This window comes from Barbus barbus (assembly GCF_936440315.1).
Source record: "Barbus barbus genome assembly, chromosome: 32".
NCBI lineage: Eukaryota > Metazoa > Chordata > Actinopteri > Cypriniformes > Cyprinidae > Barbus > Barbus barbus.
In genome coordinates this window covers 12,828,517-12,843,813 of record NC_136760.1, presented here as the reverse complement: position 1 = coordinate 12,843,813, position 15,297 = coordinate 12,828,517, and the positions used below count along the sequence as shown (strand labels likewise).

At 37.7% G+C, this 15,297-nt stretch overlaps 1 protein-coding gene across 4 annotated transcripts in view; it reads right to left on the bottom strand.

Moving 5' to 3' along the window:
• Positions 1-2,923: 2,923 nt before the first annotated feature.
• Positions 2,924-15,297, bottom strand: part of LOC306852486 (mediator of RNA polymerase II transcription subunit 24) — a 38,800-nt gene continuing 26,426 nt past the window's right edge. For 3 of the 4 annotated variants that reach the window (XM_079389362.1, XM_079389361.1, XM_079389363.1), the window contains exons 24-26: positions 11,328-11,408; positions 11,064-11,212; positions 2,929-3,517 (exon numbers count right to left, since the gene is read on the bottom strand). In XM_079389362.1, the coding sequence (XP_079245488.1) occupies positions 3,401-3,517; positions 11,064-11,212; positions 11,328-11,408 (347 nt within the window). In that variant the 3' untranslated portion in view covers positions 2,929-3,400. Of the gene's footprint in view, positions 3,518-11,063; positions 11,213-11,327; positions 11,409-15,297 lie in introns of all 4 variants that reach the window. The other variant, XM_079389364.1, reaches the window with a different exon arrangement.

The window sequence follows — 15,297 nt, the reverse complement described above, 5'->3', positions numbered from 1 at the left end:
AATAGTACCCTTATAAGGACATCTTTGTAACTTATACTCAAAAAGGTGCATATTAGTACCTTAGAATACCAATATGTACAGTAATGACTTTTGTACCGTTTGACTTATATTTCTGCTGGTTATACTCTGTATAATGGTGTATGTGACGAATAAAAATCTTGAATCTAATGTACAACTATGAAACTTTTTGGGGTAAATAAGGTACAAAGATGTCCTTTTAAGGGTACTGTCCCAGTGACAAGCTGTTGTATTTCTTTCTTTTTCTTTTTTCTCTCTTTCTTTCCTTCTGTTTTATAATCATATATAATAATATAATCATAAAGCATATTAAGCAAAAAGGTATGATTAAAAATAAAACCTGTCAATTAGACAAGGGTTAACTGAAAAAAAAAAAAGGTATAACACTAGACATTCTGTCCCCCTCACTTTTGAAATGATGGCTACGCCTGTCTTCTATAATACCTACATTTCACTGCTGCTTATACTCTGTATGATTATGTATGTGACAAATAAAAAATTACTTAAACCTCATCAGGCATTATAGGAGAAAATTTAGAGCTGTTAAACTGGCAAATGGAGGTTTCAGAAAGTATTGAATAAAAGGGTGCCGTTAATTGTGGCCAATCTGTATCAGAGAAAAACATTTATTTCATAATGATATTTCCCCCCATTTTAAATTCTTATTATCCAATGATAGGTTAGATTTTTGTGATTTTTAAAAAATAAAAGATTAACAATGCAGATTAATTTTCACAGCCTTCTTTCTAATTAAAATGGGGGGGGGGGGGGGGGGGGGGGGTTCATTATGAAATAAATGTTTTTCTCTAATACACATTGTTTAAATTAATTGAATCAAATTAATTGGCCACATTTAATGGCACCCTTTTATTCAATACTTTTTGAAACCTCCATTTGCCAGTTTAACAGCTCTAAATTTTCTCCTATAATGCCTGTTGAGATCAGAGACCTTTCCTTCATCTAGAATCACTCCAGACCCTTTTGATTCCCAGCTCCATGTTGGTGCTTCTTCTCTTCTGTTCACCCCACATATTTTCTATAGGGTTCAGGTCAGAGGACTGGAATGGCCATAGCAGAAGCTTGGTTTTGTGCTCAGTGACCCATTTTTGTGTTGTTTTTGAGGTTTGTGTTTGGATTACTGTATGGTTGGAAGATCCAAACTTGGCCCATTAGAAGATTTCTAACAGAGTCAGTCACTTATTGATTTTTTTTTTATCTGTTGGTATTTGATAGAATCCATGATGCCATGTGTCTAAACAAGATGTACAGGACCTCAAGCAGAAATTTAGGCCCACAACATCAAAACTACCGCAGTATATTTCATATTTCATACAGTCATGGCCATGACTGTATTTATATATATATATATATATATATATATATATATACACACACACACACACACATTGACTAAAATTATAAACGCAACACTTTTGTTTTTGCCCCCATTTTTCATGAGCTGAACTCAAAGATCTAAGACTTTTTCTATGTACACAAAAGGCCTATTTCTCTCAAATATTGTTCACAAATCTGTCTAAATCTGTGTTAGTGAGCACTTCTTTACAGAGATAATCCATCCACCTCACAGGTGTGGCATATCAAGATGCTGATTAGACAGCATGATTATTGCACAGGTGTGCCTTAGGCTGGCCACAATAAAAGGCCACTCTAAAATGTGCAGTTTTATCACACAGCACAATGCCACAGAAGTTTTGAGGGAGCATGCAATTGGCATGCTGACTGCAGGAATGTCCACCAGAGATGTTGCCCGTGAATTGAATGTTCATTTCTCTACCATAAGCCATCTCCAAAGGCGTTTCAGAGAATTTGGCCAGCCCAGGACCTCCACATCCAGCATCTTCACCTCCAAGATCGTCTGAGACCAGCCACCCGGACAGCTGCTGCAACAATCAGTTTGCATAACCAAAGAATTTCTGCACAAACTGTCAGAAACCGTCTCAGGGAAGCTCATCTGCATGCTCGTCGTCCTCATCGGGGTCTCGACCTGACTGCAGTTCGTCGTCGTAACCGACTTGAACTGGCAAATGCTCACATTCGATGGCGTCTGGCACTTTGGAGAGGTGTTCTCTTCACGGATGAATCCCGGTTTTCACTGTACAGGGCAGATGGCAGACAACGTGTACGGCGCCGTGTGGGTGAGTGGTTTGCTGATGTCAACGTTGTGGAACGAGTGGCCCATGGTGGTGGTGAGGTTATGGTATGGGCAGGCGTATGTTATGGACAACGAACACAGGTGCATTTTATTGATGGCATTTTGAATGCACAGAGATACCGTGATGAGGCATCCTGAGGCCCATTGTTGTGCCATTCGTCCACGACCATCACCTCATGTTGCAGCATGATAATGCACGGCTCCATGTTGCAAGGATCTGTACACAATTCCTGGAAGTTGAAAACATCCCAGTTCTTGCATGGCAAGCATACTCACCGGACATGTCACCCGTTGAGCAAGTTTGGGATGCTCTGGATCGGCATATACGACATATCATATAAACATCAGTTGTCACTCTACAAGTACATCTCAAAAAAAATTTAATATCGTGAAAAACTCGTGAATTTTTTTGTAACTTATTTCAAAAAGTGCAAATATCATATATATATATATATATATATATATATATTACATTCATAACATGTAAAGTAAGATATTTCAGAAGTTTTTTTGTTTTAATTTTGATGATTAGAGCTTACAGCTCATGAAAGTCAAAATCTAGTATCTCAATATAGTGTGAAATTTCATAGTGTGAAACCAATGATAATTCTGTCTTCAGTGGAAATCTAACGTGTAACCACTGCTGAACAAACACTTTTGCTCATGCTTATTGACAGGCGTAAAAGACACCTTATGAAGACAAATTTTAACAAAAGAAATGGCATACAGAAGCATCTCCAACAGTGTCACCATTTTATTGGCATTTTAGTAAAAATATACAACATTGGGGTTTCATATTTTGTAGGAAATTCAAATCACAGGCATTGTTTATAAAAACACAAAACGTTGTGAACACGCAATACTACATGAACTTTGATAACGTATATATAAAAAAAAAAAAACATACCACAATTTACTTTGTTTACTTATGATTGATGGAAATAAATGGAAAATTAATGTGAACCGTCAGCATTCAGTGGCTGTTTCAGTTCACAGGTATGCCCACGTATGTCAAATCAGAACTAACACTGAGCTGTCCTCCAGACGTTAGACATGAAAGCAACATCAAAACCCACCAGCAGTTACTGGAATCATATGTAAATAAGGAAATAAGTCTGTTCTCTCCTGGGGAGGGAGGTTGAAGCAGCTTCCTCTCTGTTGCACACCTACCAAAACCAGGTCTTAGAGGTGCGTTGGAGTGAATGTCCTCTACAGAGCAGCAATGGCTTTAGCTGCCATTCTCCGGCCCAGTGGAAGGCTCAGGTCTGTGATGGACAGCACAGTTTTGGGTTTTGCCAGAGCCTGAAGCTTCACCAGTTCTGAAATCTGTGAGGACAATTAGAAAGCAATTCATGAAAGACTTTTCACGCTACAATTTTGGGCTGCATGATAATAGTTGAACTGATAATCATGATAATTGTGCGCAAAAAGGACACCTCCCTGCATCTTATTTGTTGAATGAAATCCAATACTTGTTTCTTACTAATTTTTGAGGCACTGATTCCAAAAAATAGTTCCTGTTTTGCTCGACCATATCATTTTTTCTCATAATATTTGATGTGCATTTCACACTTGACCACAAAGGACATAAAAGGACATAATTAGGATAGACCTGTGGAGTTCTGGGAGAATGTTTTATGGAGCAATGAGAACAAACTGGAACTTTTTGGATTCATGGATCAGCGGTATGTCTGGTACAAAAAAGGCAAGGCTTATGATCAGTTTCATTATGTGAGTACTTTGCTGCTGCAGGAAGTGGAAATCTTGACTGTGTGAAGGACATTATGGATTTTCTGAAGTATTAGGTAATTTTGTCAAAGACTGTGATGTCTTTCGCGCAGAGACTGAAGTAGATGTTCACGGGAATTTATAGCAGGGCAACCATACACATCCAAATTTACTGAAGATGGTTGAGAGATTGGTTTTGAGTGGCCTGTTCAGTCTCCAGATATAAATCTCATTAAAACAAAATAATTTTGTACATGAATGTTTAGAGCCAATTATATATCTATCTTTATTGTCATACTTTATTTTAGGATCCAACTCTTACTATTAACTTACAATTAATAACTATTAATTTGCTGGTTATTAATAGTTAGTGAGGTAGTTAAGTTTAGGTATGGGGTAGGTTTAAGGGATCTAAAATATGTTTCTCTGAATCTTTTGATAATGTAATGCACTGTAGATGATGATATTTGCAAAACCTTTGCAATTCGACATTGAGGAACATTGTTTTTAAAGTATTTCACAATCTTTTTATGCACTCTTTCACAGATTGGAGAGCCTCTGCCCATCTTTACTTCTGATAGACTCTGCCTCTCTAAGACATCCCTTTTATAGCTATAATCATGTTACAGACCTGATGTCGATAAATTTAATTAGTTGCTAGATGTTCTTCCAGCTGAATCTGAAATTTCTTGCTTTTTCAGCCCTTTGTTGCCCCCGTGCCAAATTTTTTGAGACCTGTAGCAGGCATCAAATTTGAAATGAGCTAATTTAGTGGATAAAAGTGTAAAAATGTCTCCTTTTAAACAATTGTAATGTTCTCTATGTTCTATTGTGAATAAAATATTTTGGTCATGTGATTTTAAAGTCTGTTAGTTTTCATTTTATTCAAATTTAAAAAATGTCCCAACATTTCTGGAATTTGGGTTGTACTCTATAAATACTAATAAACAGCCAATATATGTTAATATGCTTGCTAATAAGCAACTAGTAAATAGTGAGAGTTGGTCCTTATAGTGTTACCATATTTTTATTTTTAATCAACTTTATAAGAATCACTGAAATGTGTATTAATAAACTTTCTATAATAGGGTGGGATCACGTGACGCTTTTATGAGCCAAGTCGCACATTAGCTAAGCTCTGTGTATATTACCGTCTTTTACTGTTGTTCATCTTTTTTTTTTACATTTGGGGTAGTTTTTTCATTTGTCGTTGGTCTGGAGATGTCACACAGTCGGAAACTCGCTTATCTTTCATCATCATCCTCGCCAATTAAGAAGAAAACAAACCCAGCAGCCGCGGTGGGCTGAGCCGACATTGAAGACATGGCGGGCACTATAAAGCGATTTGAGGACATTTTGAAGGCTGAATTAGCAGCAATGTGCACCGAATTCGCCTCTCACATGACTACAATCCAGAACATATGCTGTAAAGTTGACTTTTTAATCTGGGAACATAGAGAGCAGAAAAAAAGTGATCGGCGAACACACTGGCTGTCTGGATGCCCTCGAGCAGCAGGTGACTGATTTACAAGACCGCAGCAGACGCAGTAATCTCTGCCTGCTGGAACTACCTGAAGGCGCCGAGAAGGATAACCCAATCGGCTTTCTGAAACGGTCACTACCGATCTGGATCCCCATCACTTGCGGGCAGAGAAATCGAGATCGAACGCACGCATCGAGTTTACTCCAGAGCTTCAACGGATCACTCCAAACAGCGAGTGTTTCTCTTCAAACTGTTACGCTACAACGACAGGAATTTGATTCTGAATGAAGCAAGACACCGCGGTCCTGTGAAAGCGGGTGACGGTGCGATGTTGAGCTTTTCCCCCGACTAGTCTCCCGCGACGGCAAAGAAGAGGAGTTTCTTCAGTACAATACGGAAAGAACTGAAAAAGGCAGGTCTGCAGACCTTTCTTCAGTATCTAGCTACTCTGAAGATCTTCATGAAGCACGGCGAGACCAAACTAATGCACTCACCGGACGAAGCGTGTCAATTCCTGAGCTCTATTCCCGCTCCTCATTCTCCTGGGATGGACGTGGCATAAGGGTTTGATGGTGCCGAGTGACTCGACCGCTGATTTACTGATCTAGAACTTTATGTGACAATCGGCTACTGGCGGTTCTTCATGTAAGCTAAGATACTTGGTATCACTAATGTACAGTTTTCAATGTACATGATGCAATTATTTATGTTTGTTTCCTCGTTATAGAAAATATACATACTCTTTTTTTTTTTTTTAACCCCACTTTATCACTCGTGTGAATTTTAAGTTATTCTGTTCTCTTATAATAGAGCTAATGGTGGTGTTATAAAGAATTGTACTGGCTGTCGTGTTAATGTTACTCATTAAGACAGGGGAGGGTGGAGGTTTTTTTTATGTTAATGGGTTTTTAAAGGCAGACTTGAGTTAATTCGTTTGCAGTGGTATAATCTTCTCTCATTTGTTCAGTTCACTTATTTGTTTGATGGTAATGACTGAAATTAATATAGTAAGTTGTAATGTCAATGGTTTAAATGGCCCCCATAAACGTACAAGTTTTTTAGAACTACTGTGATGAAAAAAGGTTGACATTGCTTTGATCCAGAGAGCTCATTTGTGGAAGGATGATGTTCATAGATGCAATAATAAATATTACGAGGTGGTCTCTTTCGCTGCGACTGCCAATAAAACTAAAGGTGTTTTGATAACTGTTTGAAGAAATTTAAATATTTCTATTTTAGAGAGAAATGGTGATAATGCTGACATAATTGCCTATACATGCCTTGTGAAAAGTAATTCTCCCTGATCCTAACTGATAATTCAGTTGTTTCTGCTTCAGTTGTTTGCTCTTTTCTCCTCGTACAATCATGCAGACCATTGTCCATAACAACTATCTGGTCTAAGGAGGATATCAGCCCAGATCATTGGATGATCCATTTGAAATTGCTGCATTTGTCTGTTCCCTTTGGGGCGCTTCTGTTTGCATGTATCGGCTTCCCCAAACTGCAGTTTTTGTATGTTCATGTATGTTATTTATTTATTTTTTCTTTTCGTTTGAGTTTGCCTTTAAATAAAATAAAAAATTGTTCACAAAAAAAAAAACTTTCTATAATACACATGAACTAGATGAAATGACTAGCAACATGGGCACTATCTTCTCTAATACATTAGAAGCTGTTGCCCCCCTCAAATTGAAAAAGGTTAGAGAAAAACGTACTGCGCCATGGTACAACAGTTATACCCATTCTCTCAAGAAAGAAACTCGTAATCTTGAGTGCAAATGGAGAAAAACTAACTTGGAAGTTTTTAGAATTGCGTGGAAAAACAGTATGTCCAGCTATAGACAGGCTCTAAAAGCTGCCAGGGTAGAGCATATCTGCAAACTCATAGATAATAACCAAAACAATCCAAGGTTCTTATTTAGCACAGTAGCTAGATTAACAAATAAACAGACACTGCCCGATCTAGATATTCCCTCACAGTTTAATAGTAATGACTTTATGAATTTCTTTACTGATAAAATAGATAACATCAGAAATACAATAACAAATGTAGATTCTACTGCATCTAGTATTTCAGCTTCATTCATCGCACCCAAAGAAAAACTGCAGTGCTTTACAACTATAGGACAGGAAGAGCTAAATAAACTTATCAGTGCATCTAAACCAACAACGTGTTTATTAGATCCTGTACCCACTAAACTACTGAAAGAGTTGTTACCTGTAGCAGAAGAACCGCTTCTCAATATTATAAACTCATCGTTATCTTTAGGTCATGTCCCAAAACCATTCAAGCTGGCGGTTATTAAGCCTCTTATTAAGAAACCACAACTAGATTCTAATGAACTGGCAAATTACAGACCCATTTCAAATCTTCCGTTTATGTCTAAAATTTTAGAAAAAGTTATGTCTGCTCAATGGTGCTCCTTCTTGCAAAAAAATGATCTCTATGAAGAATTTCAGTCAGGTTTCAGGCCTCACCATAGTACAGAAACTGCACTTGTTAAAATTACAAATGACTTCTTGCTTCAGACCAAGGCTGCATCTCATTGCTAGTATTACTTGATCTTAGTGCTGCGTTCGACACTATAGACCATGACATACTCATAGATCGATTACAAAACTATACTGGTATGCAAGGGCAGGCTTTAAGATGGTTTAGATCCTACCTGTCCGATCGCTATCACTGTTCATTTAAATGGAGAGTCATCACAATTATCACCAGTAAAGTATGGAATACCACAAGGATCTGTCCTAGGTCCTCTGCTATTTTCAATATATATGTTGCCTCTTGGTAATATTATTAGAAAATACGCGATTAGTTTTCATTGTTATGCTGATGATACTCAACTATATATCTCAACAAGACCAGATGAAACTTCTAAATTATCTAAGCTAATAGATTGTGTAAAAAATGTAAAAGATTGGATGACCAATAATTTCCTCCTATTAAATTCAGATAAGACAGATATTACTTATTGGACCAAAAAACAGTACACAGAATCTCTTGGATTACAATTTGCAACTAGACGGATGCACTGTCACGTCCTCTAAAGTCAAAAATCTGAGTGTTATATTAGACAGCAACTTGTCCTTTGAAAATCATATTTCCCATGTTACAAAAACAGCATTCTTCCATCTTAGAAACATTGCCAAGCTTCGAAACATGCTACCTGTTTCTGATGCAGAAAAGCTAGTTCATGCATTCATGACCTCTAGACTGGACTATTGTAATTAGAGCCCTGCATTTCGGCCCGGGCCCGATGGGCCCCGACTTTTTTACGCCTCTAGGGTCGGGCTTCGGGCCAATTTCCACGTCATAGTTCAGATGCGGGCCGGGCCTCGGGCCTGTTTTGGGTTTCTTTTATATTGTAAATTCCCGCGCTGGTGGAAAGCAGCTCGATGGTGTTTAGTGTCCCACAGCAGCAGGTGCGCAAGTGACTTCAGCGCAGCTGAATAGTTCTGCGTTCAAATGCACGCAATAGGCTAAAGCTTGCTGCAAAACCCCAGCAAACATAACCATGAATGTGTCTGCGGGAAATAGTAAGGAGATATTTGAATTATTTCCTAATAAACTAATGTTTTCTGAGTCTGTGTTGCAAGGATGAAGTTGCTGATCCTAACTCGCCGTCTCCTCATTAGACGCGCCTTTAGAGAGAAATGCATCTTTATTGATTATGATTAAGATTATAATAAAAGTTTTTGTTTTAAATTTTTTTTTTTTTTCGTTAAGTGATAATTTAAAGCTTTCTATAGATATATTTATCATGTCTGTGAGGCATGTATTCGCTCAGCTTCGGTTCATTTTTGTGAAGCGCTCCTTTTCAAGACGGCAGAAAGCGCATCATGTTTGTTTTCTTTGTTTTATAAAAGAACTACCTTTTGTTGGTATCGTGGGTGCACACAAATACAAGTAGACCCTTTACAGTTCCGAATGATGTATTACTCTTACCTTTATCAAAAAAAAAAAGTTGCTATTTTAATTTGTTTCCACTGAAAACAATGCAAGTGTTTGCGCTGGTGCCTCCATGCAGAGCACGCTTTAGCTTCCACTCTCCGCACAAACTTAGATATAGGCTAGCGCACATTATTATTATAGCGCAGGTTTAATGTTCAAGTATATAACAATATTTAAACTGTTTTAGTATATCTATAGATTTTATTTTAGGCAAGTCGTGATGATATGAGAAGGCTAAATTGATCAAACATAGGCTATGACTACTGAAACAGTAGTATAAACTGTTTTAGGAGAAGGGGGATAGAAAAGACGGGCTCGGGTCGGTAATTCTGATAAGCTGTCGGACGTGGGCCGGGCTAGGGCCTAAGCGTCTCGGGCCAGGGCCGGGCTAGGGCCTAAATTTGAGGTCCGTGCAGGGCTCTAATTGTAATGCACTGCTAGGTGGTTGTCCTGCATCTTCAATAACAAGCTACAGGCCAAAAATGCAGCGGCTAGAGTTCTTACCAGGTCAAGAAAATATGATTATATTACCCCAATTTTACAGTCTCTGCAATGGCTACCTATTCAGTTCCATATCATTTACAAAATATTATTACTTGCCTATAAGGCCCTAAATGGTTTAGCTCCTGCATACATAACTTGTCTTCTGCCACGCTACAATCCAACCCGCTCTCTAAGGTCGCAAAACTCTGGACTTTTGGTAGTACCTAGGATAGCAAAGTCCACTAAAGGAGGTAGAGCTTTTTCACATTTGGCTCCCAAACGCTGGAATAGCCTTCCTGATAACGTTCGGGGTTCAGACACACTCTCTCTGTTTAAATCTAGATTAAAGACACATCTCTTTAGCCAAGCATTCACATAATGCATCTTATAATCTTGTACTGCAGTTATATCTGATCAAATGTACATTATTATTATTCTTTAGCTTGGGTTGAACAAATCATTTTTGATTAGATGGAACAGCAGCTACGCTAATTATGTCTCTATTTGTTTCTCTGTTTCTGTCACGGGATTAACATCCCGTGGTAACTAGGAATTACAGAAGCTTCAGTCTGGATCCAACCCTTAAATGATCTGAGATGACCGAATACCTGAGAAAAGATAATGCCAACCCCTCAGAGGACTTCGGAGGATGCCAATGCTCAGACAACATACAGAATTACCAAATTTTGCCATAAGTTAAACATATTAAGGTTCTGCAATATATAAATATATTGTGGAAACTTAAATTCCTGTAGAGCTGCTTTGCAACGATTTGTATCGTAAAAAGCTCTATACAAATAAACTTGAATTGAATTGAATAATGGTTTACTGATGCTTTGGTAGAATTGTTTTCATGAAATTTAATTCATGGCATCAGATTGTCTGGCAGAATGGCTTCCTTGACAGGAAGTTAAATAATTTTGGCTGCAACTGTACACGTTTGTCAGCATTTTCAGATCATCAGCGCTTTTTTTTTCTTCCAATGCAGAGAGAGCACCAAGCATGAAAGCCTGCGGAAGCTTGTTACCAATGCAAGATAACGAAAATGTCAAATATGAATAACAGGAGGTTGTTCAGGATGAACAACCAGTAGGCTAACTTAGCAGATGACTATGCTTATTTAATCAAGAGAAGCAGAAATTGTGATCTAATTGTGCAGTCCTTCTAGAATACTGCATGTATATAAGCGTGTGTCGTGCATGCATACAAGATGATTCTCTCACCATGGTAAAGGGCATAAATTGCAAGATGCTGCCCCGGCTGCCTTGCTCGAAGCACTCCACGCACTCCACGATAAAGCTCTGAAGAAACTGTGTGTGAGGACCTGCCGTCTTAGACCCCAACAGAGAGGAAATCAACAGGAACAGATTTGCTAGAAAGAAAAAAAGACAAGAATCTTCTTTGACTCTTCTTTAATGGCATGACTTGTAAATAAGTAGTATGGTGGTGGTACAAATATGAATGATCAGCAGAGATGCAGCACAAACCTAGCACTCTGTTGAGAGGGTCTCTCATGTTGACAGTGTGAAGCTGAGAGGCAGACAGTGAACTGCTCATGGAACGGTCACCTAGAAAAGATAACATGAGTTACTTTGAGTTGGCCAGTTCTTATTGACCCAAATGTAATGTACGTAGAAACCGTAAAAAAGAAAGAAAAAGGAAATGTGTACCATCACAGTAGCTATCGAAGCAGATTTCACTAAATCAGATCCTGCTAACTTCCCTTTCTCGGTTGCCTGCATTAATAAAATCAACACTTTCGCTTCCGCCTCTTCCTTCTTTTTTCAGTGAAAGTGACTAAATAGTCATGGCTTCCAAACAATGCTTATAACAATACTGTTTTTTTTTTATATTTCTCTATTTAAATTTTCTATCTACACATCCACAAATAGTTAACCTTTATAATGCTAAAAAATCTATATTTTTAGTTAAGCAACAGTATGCTACAAAGCATTTAAAGTGGATTTTTAGTGATTGTATTTTTGTATCAGTATTTTTCACACTACATACTATGCTTCTGTGATGTTTGTACTTTGTTTGGAGATGCTTTTAGGATGGTGCCACATGAAACACATTGAATGCACCACATCCATTGACAAGACTATAGCCTTCTGTATAATCTGGGGTCGACAATATAATTGGCCCGGTGGCCCTGACGTACTTTTAAAACCGTCAGGGCCACCAGATCGCTCCAACCACTAGCCCGGTGGGGCCAGTAAAAATAATGCCTCGATTAAAAAAAAAAGTCTAATTTCACATTAATTACCTGTGGTTCTGTGTTTTGATTTCTGTTAAATCGTCTCGGTAACCACCGCTAACACGTTACGTGATCCCGACAGTCTTACAGATGCAGCGGGTTTATGCGCTCCGTGACGTCTGCACCGCCTTGCTCGCTCCCGTGGTTACGCGCGCAAACTGCACACTGCTGCTCAGCACCTACCTATAGCTACTATTAAGCTAGGCTACATGTTTCTGAAACCCCCATCACCCGGCCAAACGCCGGGTAAAAAAGAGAAGGCAAGGAAGAGAAAATCACCAGAGGAATTGAGGGAAAGCGAAAGGGAATACGAAAAGAAAAGGCAGAGAAAGTTTCAGCCCCAGTGGCGAGACCGCTGGAATTGGCTGGGCTTAGGGGTGTGCGATATGACGAATTTTGATCGTGGACGATAAAAATGTCTCCACGATCTGCTTTTGAAGAAATATCGTAGTATCGTGCTACAGCACACATTATGTCAAATACAGTTCTGGCGCCTCCGTCTCTATATACTGTACAACACGACATACAGCAGTAGAGTTACTCTGACAGGACACTGCACTTATTCGCGATCGCAAAAGTAGATTACTTGCACACAAGCCTTGCTGGTTAAATGTTTCATTCGCGCGCTGGTCTGACGTGCGCTTTTTCTGAGCACATACACCTGAAGCGCGCGCACTAAAAACCCTGTCTAACAGAGCCAGATTACTCAACTAACTTATTTTTTGCGCTAATACTGTCAAAACACACAAGGTTTACATACAGACTCAGTTGGTTATCTTTAAAATGAAAGTAAATAGTTAAGAGAGAAACTGATGCGTGCCAGTATATTAGATGCGTGCAGCTCTTAAAGGGACAGGACACTAAACATGCTGTCGACTGTCATTAAAGGGATAGTTCACCCTAAAATTTAATTTCTGTCATTATTTACTCACTCACATGTTGTCCCAAACCACTATTAATTACTTGTGCTGAACCCAAAATAAGATATTTTGAAGAATGAGGGTAACCAAACAGTTGCTGGTCCACATTGACTTTGATAGCAGGAAAGAAAAATCCTATGGAAGTCACTGAGGACCAGCAACTGTTTGGTTTTCCACCTTCTTCAAAATAGCATTTATGTTCAGCAGAAGAAAGAAACTCATTCAGGTTTAAAACAACTTTTGAGTAAATGATGGTATGAAAATAAAACATTTTGACAGATGACAGAATATTTATTTTTGGGGGAACTATTCATTTAATGTTAACAAAACAACAAAACACAGAGAAAAATCACTCACTATTCTTGACTGAAAATCTTTAATACAGTTGCTTTAGGAATCAGTCTATCTAGTGTTTTATTTTTATATTTGTTCATTCAATTTCATTGAATGCTCCTGCTAAATACACCTATTGTACCTGAAAATAAAGCACTGTTTGTTTTATTTGTATATTATGTGTATTTGTAATGTGTATCTTTGTTCTTATTTTTTAATAAGAAAGATATAATGATGACAAAGATTGTTATCTTCGCCCACTTTGGCCTAAATATCTGCCATGTCTTTTTTTTGTTTTTTGTTACCTTGAAAGGCTTTGTCTTTCTAGTTTGGCTGTAATGCTCAGACAACTTGTAAAACCAACATGACAAAGAATCGTGATAAAATCGTGAATCGTCATATTTCTAAAACAAATCGTGATATGATATTTTTCCCATATCGCCCACCCCTATCTGGGCTACGATCAAGAAAAAAAAGAGGTTTACTGTGAGCTCTGCAGATCAATGCCCACATATGCAGACAAGTAAGTTAGAGAAAAGTTAACGTGTATGAAACCTATGGTATGAACATAATATAATGAATTGCTGTGTGACTACAGAGAATGAATCCTATGCAATAGGTTTATTTGCACTTGTTTCATGTTTTTGCACAGTTTTGCTGCACTTAGCACTAAACCTACCTTAAAAAAAAAAAATATTATTCATGTTGTTCAAGCAAACTGTTCTTTTTCGTGATTATTGGGATCAATTGACCTGGGCCAGTGAACTTCAAAAGACACTGGCCCGGAGGGCCAGTGGCAAATTTCCCTTATTGTCTACCCCTGAGATACACAAAATTCTAAGGCCTCTAAATTAGTAACATGATCAAAACTTTGCTGAAAAACCTGTTGTACACAGTCCACTACATGCCTTCTTTCTGATTTTCTTCTGTAAGCAATAGAGCTTAATATAATTGCAAAAATGTCCACCTTCAGGTTGTGGCACATGTCTTTATGCTTTGAAATCTTTAATGATTTTTATAAAATAAACATATTATTAGTAATATTTCATATTTAGAAAAATCAAATGTGATGCATCAGGCTTTTGAGAAATGTTTGCTTGTTTTCTCAATAATCATTGTATTTCATTGCATTTTATGTTTTGCCCCTACAAAGTTTTGATCATAAGCCTACACATTTAAAAATCATGTTACTAAGTTATATTATTAGGAGATTGACAATTGGAGTGACAACTGATATGTGACCCTGGTCTTAAGTCGCTGGGGTATATTTGTAGCAAAAGCCAAAAATACATTGTATAGGTCAAAACTTAATTTTTGATATGTAATATGCATTGCTAAGAACTTCATTTGGACAACTTTAAAGGCGATTTTCTCAATATTTAGATTTTTTTGCACCCTCAGATTCCAGATTTTCAAATAGTTGTATCTCGGCCGAATATTGTCTGATCCTAACAAACCATACATCAATGGAAAGCTTATTTATTCAGCTTTCAGATCATGTATAACTATCAATTTCGGAAAATTGACCCTTATGACTGGTTTTGTGGTCCAGGGTCAAATATTAATACACATTGTATGCAAGTAGCATGTTATAATCTTATAAAGGCTTCACTGATTTATTTTTTGGCCAGAAGCAGCTGCACCAAATTGCAGTGTTGCTCAGTTCGGGCCTCTGAATAAAATTAAGGTGCTCTTTTGCCTCCTCAAGTACTATTTACATATTCTCCTATATCATATGAGACACAAATCCTGATGCATCAAATATGATACTCAAAAACAGCTAATTTTCCTTAAAAAATAAAATAAAAATACTGTAGTCTAAAACTGTGTTTTTTTCTCCTGACAATTATTTAATATGTCAGACTTCATATGTACAGGGTTAAGGGTTACATGAACTAAAGCATTTTCTGGTTTGGATATGGTAAATTAGCCTATGTGTGTATTTTT